At 38.3% G+C, this 19537-nt stretch overlaps 1 protein-coding gene across 2 annotated transcripts in view; it reads left to right on the top strand.

The window, feature by feature from the left end:
- The first annotated feature begins 229 nt into the window (after window positions 1–229).
- Window positions 230–19537, top strand: part of ERCC6 (ERCC excision repair 6, chromatin remodeling factor) — a 51078-nt gene continuing 31770 nt past the window's right edge. Inside the window, exons 1-7 of one of the 2 annotated variants that reach the window (XM_040606214.1) lie at window positions 230–300; window positions 774–850; window positions 1370–1806; window positions 4314–4434; window positions 6983–7091; window positions 8994–9717; window positions 19017–19142. In XM_040606214.1, the coding sequence (XP_040462148.1) occupies window positions 1376–1806; window positions 4314–4434; window positions 6983–7091; window positions 8994–9717; window positions 19017–19142 (1511 nt within the window). In that variant the 5' untranslated portion in view covers window positions 230–300; window positions 774–850; window positions 1370–1375. Of the gene's footprint in view, window positions 301–773; window positions 851–1369; window positions 1807–4313; window positions 4435–6982; window positions 7092–8993; window positions 9718–19016; window positions 19143–19537 lie in introns of those variants that run through there. The other variant, XM_040606213.1, reaches the window with a different exon arrangement.

Here is a 19537-nt window from a genome sequence, read left to right on the forward strand (position 1 = left end):
CCGTGCGCTGCCAGGCAAACGCGCGCTCAGGAGGCAGCTGACCGGCCCGCGGGGAAGGCCGGCGGCCCGGGGACAGCCGGGCCCGGCTCCCGCGGCACCGGCACCCGCCCCGCCAGGCGCGGCCGGGAGCCCGCGCGAAGCGCCCGCAGCACGTCACCGCCCCGCCCCGCGCGCGCACCCGCACCGGTCACAGACGTGCAGGAAGTGACGCATCCGCGTTCGGCTCGTGCGCCCGGCGAGCGGCGGAGCGGCGCCGCGCATGCGTGCTGGCGGCAAGGCGTGCTGGCTGCCCCCGGCCAGGTGAGTCCGCCGTGCCGCTCCCGCCACTCCGCCGCCGCGGGGGCCCTCAGCGGCCCCCTCCCTCCTGCCCGCCCGCGGCTGCGGCCCGGCCCGGCGCGGCGCCCCCGCATTTCCATCCCGCCCGGGCCCTCTCGCCAGCCGCCGGGGTGGCCCTCGGCCTGCGGGCTCGGCCCGGCCTGGCCTGGCCTTGCCGGCAGAGAGGGATGGCGAAGCACGAGAAACGGGGGTCCGGTGTAGGGGGTGGGTGGGTCCGGGGTCCCTCAGAGGGGAACTGGGCGGTGCGCGGGGTTGTCAGCAGTTGCTGATGCGTGGGTGCGGGGCCGGAACCCGCGGGAGCGTTGGGAGCCGGTGGAAGGAATCCGTGAGCTGGGACTGAGGTCCACGGGCTGCCGTGCTAGGAGAGGCTGCCGATGAAGCCCACCTGCCGTATTAGTGTCTTCCAGCCACTTAATAACACTTGTTTCTCCCCGAAGTTTGCAAAAAACGCATCCTTTCAGCAAATGGGCTCACCCTGAAGGCTTCAAACCATACCAGCTCCGGGCTTGCCTCGGTAAGTCAGTCCAGTGCTAATTTCCTAACAACTAAGATGCTTTACGCTCTACTTCAAAGCTGAATTGTCAAATTAAAGACTACAGCCCCTTATCTGATGGGTACTTTAACTGGCAAGTCTTACTCATTTTCAAAAATCTGGATTTTTTGCTTTTGGATACCTTAGGTCACGTTTTTTTTGTGTCATACTTTGCTGGAAGATGACCATTTACACAAAAGAGTGAGTTTACTCTGGCAAGGAGAGTAATTTTTACTGGTCATTTTACTTGTCTTGATGTCAGCATCTTCCAGGACTATTCCATATAGTTGTCTTTAAGAAGTTGTGGCCTTTTTTTCCTTTTGATTGCAGATAAGACTGTAGAGGGAGGACCCATGGAGTAGACTACTGGATGTTTTGCAACAATAATTTCTGATGAAGGAACATGCTTATTGTTTTGGTTACTTCTATTTGGGCAGTCTTCTTGAGGAACTTTCTGTGTGCGAACGCGCTTATGACGATGTGATTCTTTGTTGCCTTTAGCAGAGGATGCCAATGGACAACAACCACCTGTCAGACAGTATCCAAGAGCAAGACCCTGTTACTACTTCAAGGAATAATTGTCTGCACAATGCTGAGGAATTGGGAATTGTGCAAGAAAATGGCATTTCTAAGAGTGAACTGAGTAATAGTATCAGAGTTCCCAACTCTGTCAGCCAGTCATCCACATCCATGGCTGTTCCTCTGGAGGTGCCCAGCAGAGGACAACCCCTTTTACAGATCAACAGACAACAGATTCAGTCCGTCTCATATAAGGCACAGGCAGCTGAGCTCAGAGGTTTAGGAGTTGATGTCTATGACCAGGATGTATTAGAGCAAGGAGTTCTTCAGCAAGTAGATGATGCAATTAACAAAGCTAATAATGCAACAAAAATAGCTGATGCAGAGAAAGAATATCAATCAGTGCTGGATGACTTCAGGTAAATCGTGTTCTTTCTTTCTTACTGTTGCTTTCTGATACTGACTCTAATGAGGCTCAGTGTCTCATGTTTTTAAAAGCTGGAAGACAAAAAGATGTTTTGAAAGCACTACATCATGTGCCCTTCTGAGTTACCTACCTTTTAAAAAAGGAGAAAATATTTTTCACATCACAGCAATGGTTCAGTGCTCTTATTTGACTAATTCAGTCATGCATCAAGGCAGTAGAGGACAGCACATCTTTCTTTTTTTTTTTGTTTGTTTGTCTCCTGCCTTACCAAGATGTCTGTCCTTTCTGGGCGGTGAGGAACTGCATCTTACTCTGTATGCTTTGTGGGGTTATCTGCTTCAAGTTATGTGCTTTCTCTAACTTGGGATGACTCCATATCCTGAGTGTACTACAACCAAAGCAACTTTATCATAAGTGCTTGTATGAATTACTTAATGACATCTTGATTAATTGACATTAATATGGTATATTGATAACAGAAGACTTTGAGGGGTAGGAGCCACAAATCTTTTGAGTTTTGATCTTAATCTCTCTTTCTGTTTCTAGTCTCATTGTAGAGTTAATGGGTGAACTACTGCAGGTAAATAACTACCTGTGCATCTTTCACTGTATTGCATTAATGTTGGGGTGTTAGTGCTCAGGAGTGCTGTAGGCCTCCACTACCTATGTGAACTCTGGCATAGCTCTCTTGTTATGCATATGCCTAATTTTATGCACTTCATTAACTTTCCAGTTTGGGTGTGGAGATGTGAAACTAAGTCAGTTTGAAAAACTAGAACCTGATTTCAGATGTTATGTAGCAGAAGGATGTAATGAGCAAGATGGTCATTGAGAGGAAGAATGGAGTAGCGTAACCATTGCAATTAGACTATGTGGCTATTGAAAAAGTGGTGCATGGCACTGTCAGTCAGTTGTTAATTTCCTTTTTTCCTTTAATAAGTGCCCTCTGTGATTTTTCTTACCCCTCTGTTTTCACCTTCTACCTCTTAAAATGAGATTTGCATGAGGGGATGCAAATGGTTCATACAAACTTGTAGAACCTTGTCTGTATAAGATGTAATGTGCAAGGCTGAAAGTTGCTTTTGGAGAAGATTAGAAGAAATACAGCTGGCTTGTTGAGCAGAGGGACTAACAAAAGTAAAGATGGATGACTAGAATGTGACAGATTTAGTTGAAGTCCTGTAACACCGTGAATGCATGACTAGAGGTAAAATCAGGCAAGGAGTGGTTTTTGAGTAGTTGGCAGAGATCATGGTAGAAGCTGCATGATTCTATATTATATTACACACAAATTTAAGCAGAAGGAGAATAAAAATGGTCAAAGTTAAATCCTGTTTAAATCCCACAGTTCTGTTAAATAAGTTTGAAAAACCAGGAAAACTGTGGAAGATGGCAGTAGTGCTGTGTCAAAAGACCCTAGGGCCAAGGAAGCAAGAGCCAAAAGGTGTGAGACATAGAAGAGAGGGTATATTTGGAAGCAACAAGGCAGAAGACTGAGAAGGGGAATGGGATGGTTCAAAAGCATTGAAAGAGAATGGAGAAGTGAAGGTGGCAGTGGTAGCTGGGGAGCTGATAGAATCCATCTCCTAGAACAGTGGTAGGATCCAGATTAGAGCTGGATAGAAATGTGGCCCAGCAATTTCCTCCTTAAAAATTGAGGAGATTTATGTAGTGCTTTTCTTTGCATAGAAGGGGAATAATGGCCCCTTTGCAAGTGTTGTACAGAGTTTTCTTTGACATTTTTCATAATGCTTTGAGATGCTAATTTGTATGTCCTTATGAAGGATTCTATTTGAATTAACAAACCTAGATGTATTGCTTCTGATGGTAGGGCAGTACCTCCTTCCCTGCAAACAAATTCAACAACAGAAATAGATGATAGTATGTTATACTATGTGGTTCATCCTGAATTTCATGTTGTATATGGAAATATGAAAAATGGTAGGGCATGAGTAAGGGAAGTTTAATGTTGTTGTACTGTTAATTCTTTGAACTAGTCTGTCTTCCTGAAACTATTTGTATCTCGTAATCTATTTTTTGTGTAAAAAAGATGTTGTCAAGTGAAAGAATCAGGCTTCCTTATATAATATCATTAAACTGTTGAAGCCATTTTAGAAAATGAAAACATGGGATTTCCAGTTCAGATTTTTGTTTTGCATTTTGCTTACCTTTGAGTAATACAAGTAACCACTATTTGCTTATAGTCATCATTAGACGTGTAACTTCTAGGCACTAAATTTTGAAGTGGTTTGTTCAGTTTCCTTGCCTTTGAAATCAGCGTGTTAGCAAAATTTTGTTTAAAACTATCTTATGCTGTACAACTTGTTAAAGTGTTTAGTACTTCTGATGTTGTTTAAATACAAGATGACTATTTAGAAACTTACCTTTAGACCTTTTTAAGTCTTACCTTACATCTCCTAGAATTTCTGAACTGTCTGCATGCAGAATGTGTTGTGTTTCTTTCTAGTTGACTAGTGCATTGCAATCTTGTTTTTTCAGATCATGTACAACATCTCTGAAACAAATAGATAAAATTATTGAGCAACTTTCACCTCAAGCTGCCAACAGCAAAGATATAAACAGAAAACTAGATTCGGTGAAACGGCAAAAATATAACAAGGTGATTGGATTACATTAATTTCCTGCTGACAATACTTAGATTTGCCTTAGTTTAAGGTTTGGATTATGTGATATGATTTTTGCTTAATTATACAGTTCAGACGCAGTCTACAATTGCTGTTCCCTTACCTTTTAAATGGTTTCATTTTCTACCAAAAAATGTAAATAACTAATTTAAAGATGTGAAACAGAGCTGAATTTCTTTTATTTTTATTTTTTTTCATTCTAAGTTTCAGAACAAGCTGTTGAAGTGAAGTTCCAGGACCTGACGGGAAGACTGATTTGCATTAACTTAATTAAATCCCTCCCAGTAGTATTTGGAGTATTAGCAGAGCATTGTTAGGGTGTGATTCAATAGCTGACCTAAATTCAGCTCTCCCGGTCTTCATTCCCTACCTTCCTTTCCTTAACCCTCTTTCATTGTCTGTATCCTTCTTGTACCAGTACACATCATTCCTTTCTGTGAGCCATTTTAACTCACAAATTTGGCAGAAACTGTTCCAACTTTTTTCTGCCAGAGTAATAAATTGAAGGACCTTGGAGAGCAACCTAGCAGGTGTGTCAGGGTAGTAAATCTAAACCACGGGTCCTCAAACTTTTTAAACAGGGGGCCAGCGCACGGATGAAGTGGCAGGCAGCCATCTGCGGCTGCTTGGTTTCCCCCTCCAACCTGCGGCAGGGGGGTCTGTAAATATGAGAGGCCATAGTTTGAGGACCCCTGATCTAAGCAGTAGACCTATACAGCTGTGAATAGGAAGAAGATTATTTAAGAAAAGAGAAACTTCTCCTGGTAGGAATACAGCACTTTGATCAGCTCACCGCCTGATGAAAATTCACCCTAGTATTTTCTTTAATGATAAACCTGACTGAAAAACTTACTGTTCTTTGCCCTCAGACACTCCACGGTCGCAGGCCATTTGCCACTGACTCGTGCAGTTGTTTGTTTTTTAACCTTGATAATTGCAGCAACTTGGATAACATTGTGCACGCAGTTTGGCCAGTTAAAGAGACCAAGGGAGACAGTGTTGAATAGTGTCATAGTAATGAATAAGACTAAGAATGAGTAGCTGGAAGTAGTGGGAAGAAATTCATTAAACCAGATTTAATCACTAAAGAGTGATCATGTATTGGATGCTGTATTTTGCTCGTTCTCATAGTACTTAATTTACGAAGGTGTTAGTTGCAGGGGAAGTTCAAACATCGTTGGAATTCATTGTTAGCCATTTCCAACAGTCCTTGAAGTGTAAGAATAAATCCCTGTATGAAAGCTATAATCTGTAAAAGTGGTCCTAATAACTTCAAGAGTGTTTTGGAGGCAGGCAGTATATTTAAAGCTGGTCTTGAGCTACTTACTGCAAGAAGTGCCTTTTAGTACTCTTCCTTTTGTAGTATTTTTAAAAAATGGTTAAAGGCTGAATTCTTCCATTATTGAGACAAATGGGAAATTAATGACTGGTACAAGACAGCTATTTCCTCAGAGCTATCATACAGGGAGTGTTTTATGATGTAAAGTGGTCTGGTAGCAAGGATAATAGTGCATACACAGGAGATAATATATTGTACCATACATTATTATACTTAACCTTTATGGTTTGAAAAGTGCTACATGAAGACATGGGCAGGGTAGTGAACTATTCTTCACCAAAAAGAAAAAAAAAATTTGCTCATTTTGCCGTAAAGTTGATTTTTACTGAAGTGTGTGCCTCTCTAGGTAAGGAGTTAGAAATGTGGAAAGTTACGTTGCTGATGTCTTTGTTTTACTGGTTGGAATTTCTTTTTTCATAAATGGAAGTTATCAACACCAAGAAATCACAATGTCACCACTAAATATAGAGTTGAGGGTAGTGCACCAGATAAAAGGTGCAACAGATCAGCTAGCTATGAATTATTTTCATAGCAGTAATGAATGGTACTTATTATAGCATCTTTATTGGTGATTTTTTCACTTACTTTTTACTCACGTCACTTTTTAGGTTTGCTGATAAATTAGCTGTGACTGTTCCTGAATTAACTGTGTACAAACGTATATTGGGATGAAAGACTGATTTAGAATTTCAGTTTCTAACAAAATATTCTAGAAGTTCTGGGATGATAGATCTTATTAAATCTTATAGATAGTTTTAGTGGCTTATTAACTGTTGCCCAGTCTTGCAAATCATGAACAAATCTTTCGGTGTTCTCTGTGCATCTCACTAATCTGCTTGATGGGCTTCCTTCACTAGGATCAACACATTCATAAAATTACCTCAAAAGATGTACATAAAAATGGGTAATGTGCATGTGAAATTTGTGTGTATAAACAATCGGATCTTACTGTATGTGTATCATAAAATGATTTTACACACAAAATTGTGTGTGTGGGCTGTAGTCCTACAGATACTGTGATGACATCTCTTTGCTTTTTTGTTTCAAATGCAATACTGTGAACGTTTGAGTAAGAAATTCTGCTGGAAAATACTGCAAATGTAGTGATTTAAGTCCTGTTTAAAAGGATAGCATGTTTATGAACCAGATGAAAAAATAAAGTTTGTGTCTGCTTGTTATTCAAGGAGCAACAGCTAAAGAAGATCCAAGCAAAACAAAAGCGTCTCCAAGCAATTCTTGGTGGGACAGAGATTCTTGATAAAGTAAATGAGATTGAATTTAAGGAAGATGAAGGTATGGAAGAAGGCTGGGAATTCTGTTCTACTTTGGTGTAATGCCTTTGTTTTTTTGAAGCTAGTTTGCAAGATCTTTGCCAATAAGGAAATAAATGTCAGTGGTTTGCATTCAAAGAGGGAGTTAGGAACACTTATTCTCTGCACCTGCAGAATTGCAAACCTTCACATATTCATGTGGGAAGTTTTAAAAAATGAATGTTAATTCATATTCAGCTCAGTAGGGATGACTGAGGCACATTAGAGTATTGGGCTTAATAAATGGGAAACCCTAACATTTTTTTGCAGCTAATTTGATAAAGATGACTAACATCATGATTGAATTACATTTTGTGTGCTGGATGCTATCAATCAGCATTAACAAAATTGTTTTTTCTTACTGTTGGGAAGTATCACTAGAAATGGAAGGGGGAAGTGCTTCTCTTTTTAAGGCTGCACTATGATAAAAAAAAAAAGGGGGGGGGAGGTTTCTTCCAAAGCAGGATATTTGTTCTCTCAGCATTTCGCTAGGTGTTCTTTCTCATTGCTGTCTGCAAACTGAGCTTGGATTTTTCTAACTCCAGCTTAGCTGTGTCTTGACCACAATCACTAACCTGCAGTATTCTGCAAGGCAAGTTTGCACCCCGTTGACATCTGCAGATCACCTTTAGATTGTATTATTGTTTGCAGAGGTATAAAATCTGTGCTATTTATCCATTACACATGTGGCTGGAGTGAATTCCAGATCTGACAGAGCTCGTGCTTCTTTCCTGATTCAATAAAACTGAGGTAAAAACCTCAGGAAACTTTTCTTAGTAGAAAAGTATCTTTAATCCTTTTTCTTTGAATGAGTTCATGCAGTGAAACTCAGGCACCCAGTGTGATGAAATATAAATATAAGTGAATGGAGCCCAAGACAGAAGAAATGGAGTTGAGCAGTTCAAGTAGTTTGAGAAACTGAGTGTGTGGAGAGGGAGGAGTGTCATGCCTAATGCATCATTGTTACTTGTTAAACATGTTTTGGTGATAAATACAGTGCTTCAAATAGGGCTACATACAGTAGCATGCCATGCTGGCAATTCTGGTACAACTGTTTTGGAATTTTGGAGCCTAATAATAGATTTCACTCTGGAATTCCACTTCAGCTTCCTGAATTCAAGAGCTTTTCTCCCTCTTTGGTTTCAAACCAATTATAGTTTGTGTTAATATGTATAGTAATGTATAGTAATTGTGTATGCAGTTTAACTGAAGTGCTCTTTTATGGCAACATGCTGTGCAGCTAATATGACTTTTAAAGTCATAATCCTAATATTAGTATTGTAGAGTAGGAAGATGAGTTTTGTTTTCTCCTTTTTTTAAAGCATGTGGGAAGAAAGCCTTTTACGTGTTTTGTTAGATTTGTATCTGTCCTGATTTGGTAATTGAAATGTCAAATTTCAAGCTTATGGATAGAACTGAGAAATCAATAATAAAATAGAGATGGACAATGTTGCTGCATATGGAAACACAGTAGTGTTTTGCACTGAACGTGGTAATGTGTTGCGTTGACAGCGTAGGGAGCACATTAGAGTTCATGTGCCATGGGGAGCTGTAACTTTATGGTAGTTCTTGCTGCCATGTGTTGTTTCAGAAGTATTTGTGTTGTGATTGTAGGTGTAACATTTACTATATGAAGTCTGAGAAGTAGTTTGAAGCAAGTTACAGTCTGACCTTTTTGGCCTTCTGTTTTGTTGTGGTTTGCCTTTTTTAAACTTCAGGTATTATGTGTGATGATAATTTGGACTTTTAAGGTGTATATAAAAACTGAGCTGAACACATATAATGCTTGGGGGTGGGGAGGGAAACACAAAACACCCTTGTTCATGTGTTTGTGTTATCCAGAAGGTGTTAAAGGCATGCTGGATGTTCTATTTTTTTATTGTAGAACCTGGTCCATCATGTCTGGGCAGTATGCTTATGCCGGCTCAGGAAACAGAGTGGGAAGAGCTTATTCGTACTGGCCAGATGACTCCATTTGGAACTAAAATACCTCAGAAGCCAGAGGGGAAGACACGACGGTTAATGCTAAATGAAGCATCTGATTTTGAGAAGTACTTAGCAGACCAGGCTAAGTTGTCATCTGAAAGAAAGAAGTTAGCCCTTCACAAAGGAGCAAAGAAGAAGGCACAAGCCAAAAATATTCAGTGTGTAGCTCCCACATCTACTACAAAGGAAAAAAGGGCTAAAGCCCTGTCAAAAACAGATAAGCGCTTAAAAAAACACATCAGAAAACTTCAGAAGCATGTCCTTCGGATTCAGCCAAAGGCAGAGATTCCAAAAAAAAAGAAGTATCCTGAGGCCAAGAAGTTCAGGCATGAACAGGAGGATGATAGTGGAGAGTCTGATTATGTACCTGACGAGGAGCTGTTTGACCCAGAAGCAGAAGAAGGTGAGGAAGAGCAGGCATCTTCTGCTGAGAATGATTCTGATTATGAACTCAAGAATTTGTCAAGAAAAAGAAAATATTTGGTGAAGAGGGATTTTAAAGAAGCTGAAGATGATGCTGACTTCTTTCCGAGCTCTGAAGAAGAAGAGCATACACTGGGGAAGCGCAAAGTAAAGAGATGGAGAGATGATGGAGATGAAAACTATTATAAACAGAGACTAAGGTTAGTCCTCAGTGTTTTTGTTAGTAACATTAACAAATTATGTTGAACGTGCAAAGGGCAATGTCTGTAACACGCTGCTAAGAGTTGAAGTAAGGAAACCAAGACAGTCAGAATGATCGTAGCCTTCCAAAAGAAATCAGACATACCTTTTAATTACAAGGACTTTGTTGTTAGATTTTTTCCTGATTGTTATAGGTCCTTCAGTAATAAGCTATTAGTGTATCTTATGTTTGTTGTTTGCAAAACTGTGAATGTGCCCAAAATCATCGAATATATATAGAACAACATGTTACTTAGCAGCTTTATACTTAAGTACTGCCTTAAGTCTGTAGATCGTATGCCTGCTGGGCGGGGGGGGGAGTCTTCTGTTTAATAGGAAACGTTACAGTGCAGACCGTGCCCTCCCTCTTCACAGGAATGGCACTTTTCCACTGAGAGAGAAATGATGATTCGGGATGGGGTGAGATGCTTTGTTTTCAGCTTTAAATGATTAATTGCTCATCAAGAAGAAAAAATCTGAATAAATTAGTTACATACCATTTTTGTAGAATCTGTTAGTTTATTGAAATCTCAGGCAGTTACATGTAGTCTGTATGGCTAACAGGTTTATTTGAAAATCAGTATTAAAAGGATCTTTTGAATTTAAACTTGCAAAAAATGTGTACTGGAAAGGACAATGTCTGTATTTGAACATTAGTACATGATATCTCTTACATAATTTATATTAAAAGACGTAAGTGATAAAGACAAGACATGCTGCTCTTAGTCAAGTCTAAAAAGACCTGCTTTGTTAGACAGTGATTTCCCTCTCTTTGTTCTTGGTGAAAGTGAGAGTAAAAACATCCTTATCTAAAACACACAGTGACAGCAGTGGTAGTAGTGGTGTTTTCTGTTGTTATGATGACCTAAGGTTGTAAACTGAGTGAAGTTTCTAAGGAGAGTCTAGTATATTAGGTGGGGAATTAGAGCTAGGAACACGAGTTAATTTTTAAAATAGCAACTGAAACGTCTTGTGCTAATCTGTGATTTGTGAAATTTGTATAACCTGTGTGTGGACCATCTCTAGCTACAGTCTGCTGTTGAGATGTTTTCTCTAGCGATAGCATTAACTGCTGAGCTCCTAAGACTGAGCAATGCTTCCATTTTCACAACTGCCTGGAAAACATTTTGAAGGGGCAGCAAATAATTTGTTATGCTGTTAAATGCTAACTAGACATGCCAGTGAAGTTGAGATACATTTCTCCACATACTCGGAGTCAAAAGATAAAGTTCACTAAAATGGTTGTTTTAATTGTTCTGTAACCACTCGCATGTTGCCTTTTTTCAAAGGGTTGAGCTTTGTGTAATGAACTACAGCTTGATAGCATGCTTACTTTTAATTAATTTTCTTTAGTGAATGTCCTTCAAGTAGTTTTATAGTCGCTAGAAAATCATGGATTCTGACTTGAAAACAGCTACTCTAGAGAGGAAAGGTGACTATGTTTAAGGGCTATCAGTGTTGTGGTTGATGTAGTGAAACGGCCTAGCATAGGAACTTGGTTAATACTTGGGAGACTCAAATATTACACTTCTACAGAAATATAAAATCTTACAGATTTAAATGAAAAGCAGTATCAGAGACGGGGTCAAGAAGTAGAGGTATAAACACCATCTCTTCCTGTGGTGAGAGCCTGGGTTGCTGTGGAGGAAGAGGTATCTGCTGATAGCAGAGGTACTCACAGTTGTAGAATTAATATTAGGTAACAAAACCTCAGGTAGGAAGAGCTCAACTTCATTTTCACATCCCAGGTTACAAAAGCAGATCAGGAGCAGATACAAGGCAATAGGTCTGCAATCCCAGAATGCTGCTTTTTAAAGTTAAAGCGTAGTTTATTGCTCTTGAATAGAAGATTTTGGCAAGAGGCTAATCTGAACAATGTCCAAAGGGTCAAAAAGAAATGTTTTTTATTGGATGCATTAACAAAAATTAATTGTACTTAATTGGTAAAATATTTACTGGTTTATTGAATAAAACTGTATTCTTCATATTTAAATTAGACCAATATTAAATCATTTTTAATTCAGTGTTTTCATCAAGAGTAATTTATTTTGATTGAAAGTTTTAATATGACTCACAGTTTAAATTCATTCAAACACGTTTTTTAATAACGTTAAGATTGTGACAATTTATCCTTAGCAAAGTCATATCATAGACTACATTTCTTTTGGTTACTAAAGTTACAATAAAAGCCTAAATGAATTTTAGAAATATCAATAACTGTAATTGCTACCAAAACACTACATCTCTTAAAAATTTCATAGCTACAGTTATTATGGCTGTTAAGCTGCAGCTGTCCACATTGACGTTTTTATGCTGACACCCCCAGGTAATCTTCATTATGGGAACTGCCATGAGAAAATAAAATGTAGTGAATTAAGAAACATATTAAGAATGCTATAGAAATGCTGTCATTTGCTTACATTTATGTGTTGTTTTGTGTCAGTTTTACTTTTGAATGCAAACGAATGGGTGAGATTATAGTATATTTTACCCCTGAGATAGGCAGGGGAAAGTCCTTTAGGATTACTTTAGTCTTCTGAACATCTAGTCTTGTGCTTGTCGCTGAATAACAGTCCTGTACTCTTAAAGATTGAAAATTAGTTTCCTTAACATTAAAAGTTTTCAGAGATGGGACTTGAAGAGATTGGTCTGTGTCAAGGGGAAACTACAATGATGTTGTTAAAGCATGATAATTAGCTAACTGCAGGACTGCAAAGCATCTCTAGAACAAGAGACTCTTTTCAGACCAGGAGCTGGTGTTACGTGCAGTAAACAGGGCAGGCAGGAGAGCACCCGGCTTTTTCCTTTCCTTCTAAAGGCTACTTGCAGTGGTCAGCCTAGTCACTCAAAGCAAGATGTGGTCAGTGGAACATAAAAAAGTAAAAGTTAGCTATACAGAGTTCAGCTCACACTCAGTAATTTCAGTTCTTCTCGCTTGTGTGAGGCTTGTCTTTCTCTAGTTGCTGTCACTGGAGCCATGTTGTTGTGCGGATGCACAGGGGAAAAATGTTCTGTTCTGCAAAGGTCAACATCTAAGGTGAATCATAGCTTGCAAGAATAGTGAACAATGACAAGGAACATCAGGGTCATGGAGAGTAAGGAAATAAGTAGAACACTGTCAGGCAGCTAAAAGTTAAGTTTTACGATTCAGTGAGAAGTAGCATATGATCGTTTCCAACTGTCCTTCATACTGGCTACTACCAGCTGAACCCACAGGATTAGGTAATCAGTCTCCAGAATGGTACTGAAGGTCTCAGAGACTTGATCCCCATCACCAGGTATGTTATCAATGTATATTTTGTCGTACTCAACAGTGACGATCATGGTCTAGAAATGTTGGCGGAATCCTAACCTGTTGCCTCATGCTTGCTGGAATGGTCAGGTCATGGTAGAGCCAGTTTCTTTGAAGACCACTGAATAAGAAAAAACGCACCTGTTTTCAGCTTCTTTTGTCTAGGATCACAAAATAAATAACCTTGTATATAGATTAAATTCATAGGAAATAAACCTTTCCTTGGTTCTCAACAAGAGAACTGCTGCATGGTTTTCTTGTATTATCCTCAAGACTTTGCAGATGTGGAAACTGCAACTTACAGAGTTGTTTTTTGGTGTTTTTTTTTCATATTAACCAAAATTTTCTTTTGCATGTATTAAAATGCAAAGCATAAGTATAACCAAGTAATTTTTGCTGCTTATAATGTAACACAGTACATACATATATTACTGACATCACTAATACAGTATCTGTATAAGGTAATCGCTTGGATTCAAAACTCAAAAAGTAGCAGTCTTATTGTCACTATTCCCATAGCAGTTGTCAGTACGTATCTGCCTGCTGCTTCAAGGAAGGAATTATATGTTATATTATGGGAGGTAAGTGCTATATCTGTTTTCTTCTGTACTCTGTATAGTTTGTGGAGTACAGTTGTTTGAATTGTTCAATTGTTGTCAAGAGCGCAGAGGCAAGGCTAGGAAAGCCATTTATTTCAGTGTCTCCCAAGTGATATCCAAGCAGCTGAGTAGCTAGAAGTTGTGGCTATCAGTGCACAAAGCAGTTGATACAAAGAATCAAACAAAACAAAAAATCTGCTTAAAATTCAGTTTGTTTTGTCAAATCTGCTCAGTTTTCATGTGCTAGCCCTCTTTGAAGTACCTAAGGCACTGAATCTCTTGATGTTTCAGACTTATAAATTAAAAAAGGATTAAATATTACCTTTCCTGGAAGATACTTTCTTAGAGCATCCTAACTGCTTTTTAAAATGACAAAACCAAGACACAAATGAAGATATATTTTGGCTCATTTGCTGAGTACACCTTTCATTCTAAGCTCAAGAGTGTGATTGTCTACATAGGTCTTAATTTACTTAAGGAGACTTGTGGTACTAACTGCATGTATTTCATCTGTTAGGATGTACCAATTAAATCCACCCATCTAGACCATAAAAAGTTAGATCAGAAAAGTAATGCTGAATGCTTCAATTTAGCAAATTAGAATAATCTGTAAGGGATTCTTAGCTGTAGAAAATAGAAAACATATTGTGCTTCACAAATGCAAACTATATTAAAACCTCAGTTTGGTTCCTGACTGTATTTAAAAAAAAAAAATAAAATTGTGCTTATTACTGTTTTGGATGCAGTATTTCTTTCTAGGGTATTGCAATAAGTGGGAAATGTGCCTAGTATCTGAATACATTCTTATATTAAGAAAGATTTAATTGTATGATATATGGCATTCATACTCCACTTCCAGGATAAAATTGTATTTATGTCAATGACCATGGACAGTGTAAAATAGACTTATCAAAGGTCATGCTTTTATTTTCAAGAGACTGGCGACAGCAAAACCTGTATTTTGTAGTTGTTTAGGCATACTAATGATGTTTAACTGAGGTACTTAAGAAATATGTTGACAAAATGGTCAATACATTCCTGTGTAAAATCAAATATGGGCTACTGCTGTTTCTCCCTCCAAAGTTCGACTTCTGAGGGAAGGTACAAGACCGGACTGACGAACTGACTGATCTGGTCTAGCACATAGTGTTTGTCCTCCCATTGCTTCAGCCATTTAGATATTTATGCTTTTCTAAAGAAAATGATGGAGTTCTAGTGTAGAATGTCTTAATACAATGTCTTACATTAAGTTCACAAGCCTTTCAAAAACTGAATAGCTTCTTCAAACATTGGAAGTTGTTAGTGGTAACAACAAATTGCTGCTTTTTCTTTAAACTGGTAATTAAGGGCAAAAAACCCTCCAGACCTTTGGAAGAGATACAATATTGAAGGCTCTGGTACTACAGCTTGTGTAATTATACACTTCAGTAAAGATACAGTGTGTATAAAATAAACTTTCCTTTAGGAAAATTAAGTATGATATTTATTAGTTCAAATTCTCGATGTACGTATTTTCTAGGTCTCTAATAATTTTGAGAAAAATCCCAACGTTGATCACACATCTTGCAGAAAGTGTAGCAGTTACATTAAGGTGAAGCTAAATTCCCAGACAGCTACGAGCTAATCTCGGGAACGTTTCTTCTTAGTCGTTTCTGGATCACTTTTTGTAATGTACACTAGAGGGCAATCTGTGACTTCCCAGGGGAGACTGAAGCTCCAGTGTTGGCTAGTGGCAATATATGGATTCCATATTAATGGATTATTAATATTAATTAATAAATATAGTGGAATATTAATATTGAACCGTATTAAGGATTTTGGATACTTTACCTAGCTGTCCCTTTGGAAGCTTTGTGATCGACAGTTGTTTTGATTTTAGTGTGCTAAGTAGAACTTTTCTTCTTTGGTTTGAGTCTTGTCATATCAATCAGATAAAATAATCAAGTTCTGACATGTCTCTGTTCCGGTAATGACACAGGCTGATGCAATGACAGTCAGCATTTATCAGTTTTGAAACATTGATCTTTTTCTGGAACTCAGAAGAATGATTGACCATCTGTGCCTGATAGCACAACATTGTAGTACTGAACAAAAATAGATGTGTTTTTATGCTGTGCCTCTAGAATGTACCATATCTGCCTGCTAGACTCCAGAGCGTGAATTTTCTTTTCCTAAATCAAACATTTAACAGACTCCTAGTCTAAGATAAGATTTCCATTCCTGTGCTAGGATAGATAAATAAAAGTATCTGTGGGAAAAACTGACACTTCATATATTTTTAGTAAGTTCTTTTTTTTTTTTTACTACTTAACTGGACATGATTGCATATAATGAAATAATAATCTGATTATAAACATTAACAACTCAACAGTTTTTGATCAGAAAACTGAAGACTATTTTTGTCCATCTTGGTTTTTCTCCTCTGTATATGCTGCTTTTTCCCTCCATCATGATTTTTGCTTCTGCAGACTTTGTGACTTGAGATAAAAATATATTCCAGTGGAGCTGGTGCTCTAAACCTGTCCAGCATTGTGTTTTCTTAGTTTTTCAGTGCATTCATTTCTGGCAGTTATTGTAACTTGTGTATGTTTGGAGATGGTGGTATTTATTTTCACTTTAAAATAATTCCATCATTCCAAGTTTGTGACGAGTTCTGTAAAGGCAGATTGTAGGCATTTTCTCAAAACTGGTGAAAAGCTGATCTAGGAACCTGCCATAATTAGCTTTGTTTCATGAGAAAGAGTTTAGGATTGTGTTGAAGTATATAATTTGTATATGAAGTGCTCAGCTTCTTCCCTGTTCTCTTGTTCCTAACCCAAGCTTTTTTAAACAAAATTGCCAGAGATGCAGAAACCTTTAAGCGGAAGTTCCAGCAAGTTTCACTGAAGTAAGTGATTGGGGAGAAAAGAGAAATTAATAATGCTGGCATTGGAGAAAACACAGCATGAGCTCAAGTCTTGTTAGGAGTTGCAGATCCCGTGGAAGATGATTTTGAATGGCCTAATAGCAAGAAGAGTCTTAGTTTTAGTGTTTTCACGTTATTTCATACTAAGGAATACAGAATAGTGTCCTTAGGAAGACAGGCATCATTGGTTTAATTGCCCTCAGAACTGCTTATGTAGTTAAAAAATATGAGGGGAACACTAGAACTTCATTGTCTGTGGTTTTGTTGGCTTTTAATTTGCTAATGTGCTCAAGATTGAAAACTTGAATCAAATTTGATTTTAAACAGTTTAGCTGACAGGCTTTTTCTCTAGTGGAGAAGGCACTTCTCATAGCAAGCTGGAAGGAGTTACAGTACTGTATGTGACGTTGTGCCAGTCATGTCTGCTCTTAACGTGACTGAGCTAGATAACAGCATTGCTGAAGTCTTAAAAGACTTGTAGCAACACTTGAGATGTTTTGTAGTGTTTTTAGGTTTGTTTTCCAGGTTGGAAGTGCAAAATGTCAGGTATGGTAGCTGTCTTATGGGCAGTTTGAGAAATTCTAACAGCAACTTCTGTCTCCCTCCTTTTGGCTAGTTAAGTCAGAATATAAATCAAGATAATGAAACTCAGTTGTTATTCTATAGCTGATGATATTGTCAACTATGGGCCAGAAATTAACTTTTTTATGATTATGCTTCTTTTTCCTGACGTGGATGAAACTGGGATAGTAGCTTTGAAAAAAGGCACTCAGCCCATAGGCTTATAGCACACTGGATTATGCATAGCAAGTCTGTAAATAAAATACAGTTTCTATGTCAACCTCTAGATACAGTTTTATTTTTGAATGCTTGACAATGATGCACAACTTTATAGAAAAATTGGGTTAAATAACTTTAAAAGTTAAAAAAAGAGAGGAAAATGTGAATTTCCTACATTTTTAAGTAGTCCAGAAATCCTTTTTCCCAGAATAAAAAGTTTTGGGAAATGGCATTGGGGGTTTGTTTTGTTTTTTATAAATCTGTTAGTCCATTATCCTGCTATTTTTGTTGTTGTTGCTACAGAGGCAACTTAAGCTAACAAGAAGCCGTTTGTGTAATATTACCAGGAGGGAAACAGACTGTTCACTCGCCTGTAATATGTCATTCAGAAACAAGGTGTACTGCTAAGCTGTTGCATCCTGTTAAGTCCTTCTCCATCCAGTTACTGCAGGACTGTTCTAGAGTACATTTGCCAGGGTTTCCTCAATGCAGAGTTAAAAGACCAGACAGATGAGTTTTCCAGCATCTCATCTGGGAGGCTGTTTGTCACTTAATTGCAGCAGTGCTAGGCAGCTTAAATGAAGGTTTTTGGCCTGAATTTTCCATTTGCTCCTTTTCATCCCATCATTGCTACTTGGAGTTCTTTGGGACTTCAACCATTCCAATCTTTGTGTTTTGTGTTTCAGATAGTTCTAGAATATCAGGTGGTCTTCTCCTTCAGCCTTTTTATGAGATGAATTATGGCTGGTTTTGCACTGTATCCAGAACAGTAACATAAGAATGTTTTCCATCTGTTCTCTAGCTTGCCTATTTCTGTAGGGATTTTGTCAGTTTACACACCATGTTCAGTGTGCCTGCAATGAATGGCACTTTCATGGGAGAATTCCAGCAAAACCCAAATTGTCAGCAAAGTGCTATTTATTGGTTAGTACATACCCAACTGGCAGTAGCATAGACTTTACTGTTGCAGGTAAGTGTTTTCGGGGCACTGAAATGCAAGTCCATCATTTTCTTGGATGTTGAAGATCCTTTGGTACTTTTTAAAAAGGAGGGGAATGGTGGAAGGGGAAGGTAATTCTCTTAACATGCCTAGAGTCCAAATGAAATTAGGCTGGAGACCACAAATTACTCTAATTTCAGAACCTCAGAAAACTCATTCTCTTCATGTCTGCTTAACAGATGTAGATAGAGCACATCACCCCAAAGATGGTGATGTTTCCAACAGAATCCTCTGTATAAGATTATCCACAGCTGCATGTTTCTGTAGGTGAAGGAAGTTATTTAAGTGTTTGGTTAAATTAATAAAATTGCTTTGGAATATCAGCTTTATTGATATTTTTGGGGGGGGAGGGGGTATGGAAGTTTAGGAATTTAAGGTAGCTGATTTTTTTTTTATGGTGTTAACTGTTAATTCCATTATATTAGTATTTCTGTCTGTAGAAAATTCTAACTAGCTGTAAAACTGAAGGCTTATAACTAGTCAGGAGTGAATGCACCTTTTAATATGTCAGATATTTTCAGCATTTACTTGCATAATTCTCTCCTGAAAAGTATTACTAATTAAATTGTGACATCAGAGAATGCATTTTTGTTGGGTTTTTACCTGATTGAAAATTCAATGTAATTTTCATATTGTATCTTTTATGTGCAATAATTGAATGTTGACTCCTTTTGTCACTCCAGGAGGTGGCAAAAAGAATGTTTGAAGAACAAAGAACATGAAACAGATGAGGAACTTTCTGAAGAAAGTGACACTGAATTTGAAGAGGGTTTCAAAGTTCCAGGATTTCTCTTCAAAAAGCTTTTTAAGTACGTATTGTGTACTTTATTTTAATACTATGCTGCTGTTTGCTGTTAATAATATTCGTCAGTGATTTCTAGATGCCTCTTGCTGTAACTTTTACTTCAGTGAATGATGCCTTAACTTTTACTTCATTTGTTTCTGTAGGATTATTTCTTTAACAGAAAGGATCAAACCTCAAAGAAACTAATTTGTTATAAGCAAAAAATGCAGTTACATGAAAATACAGATGATAACAGCCTGAAGTCAATAATGTGAATACAAATTAACTGAACTTCGAATTGAGAAGCACTCGTCTATTTTTATAAATTCTTTTATTATTAAGAGCTTGCTTTTAATTCAGGTGTGGAGTGGTAGAATAACTACTTGGAAGTATAAGGTGTTGGCAAGTTTTGATAAGTGA

This window comes from Falco naumanni, chromosome 9, assembly GCF_017639655.2.
Source record: "Falco naumanni isolate bFalNau1 chromosome 9, bFalNau1.pat, whole genome shotgun sequence".
Lineage (NCBI taxonomy): Eukaryota > Metazoa > Chordata > Aves > Falconiformes > Falconidae > Falco > Falco naumanni.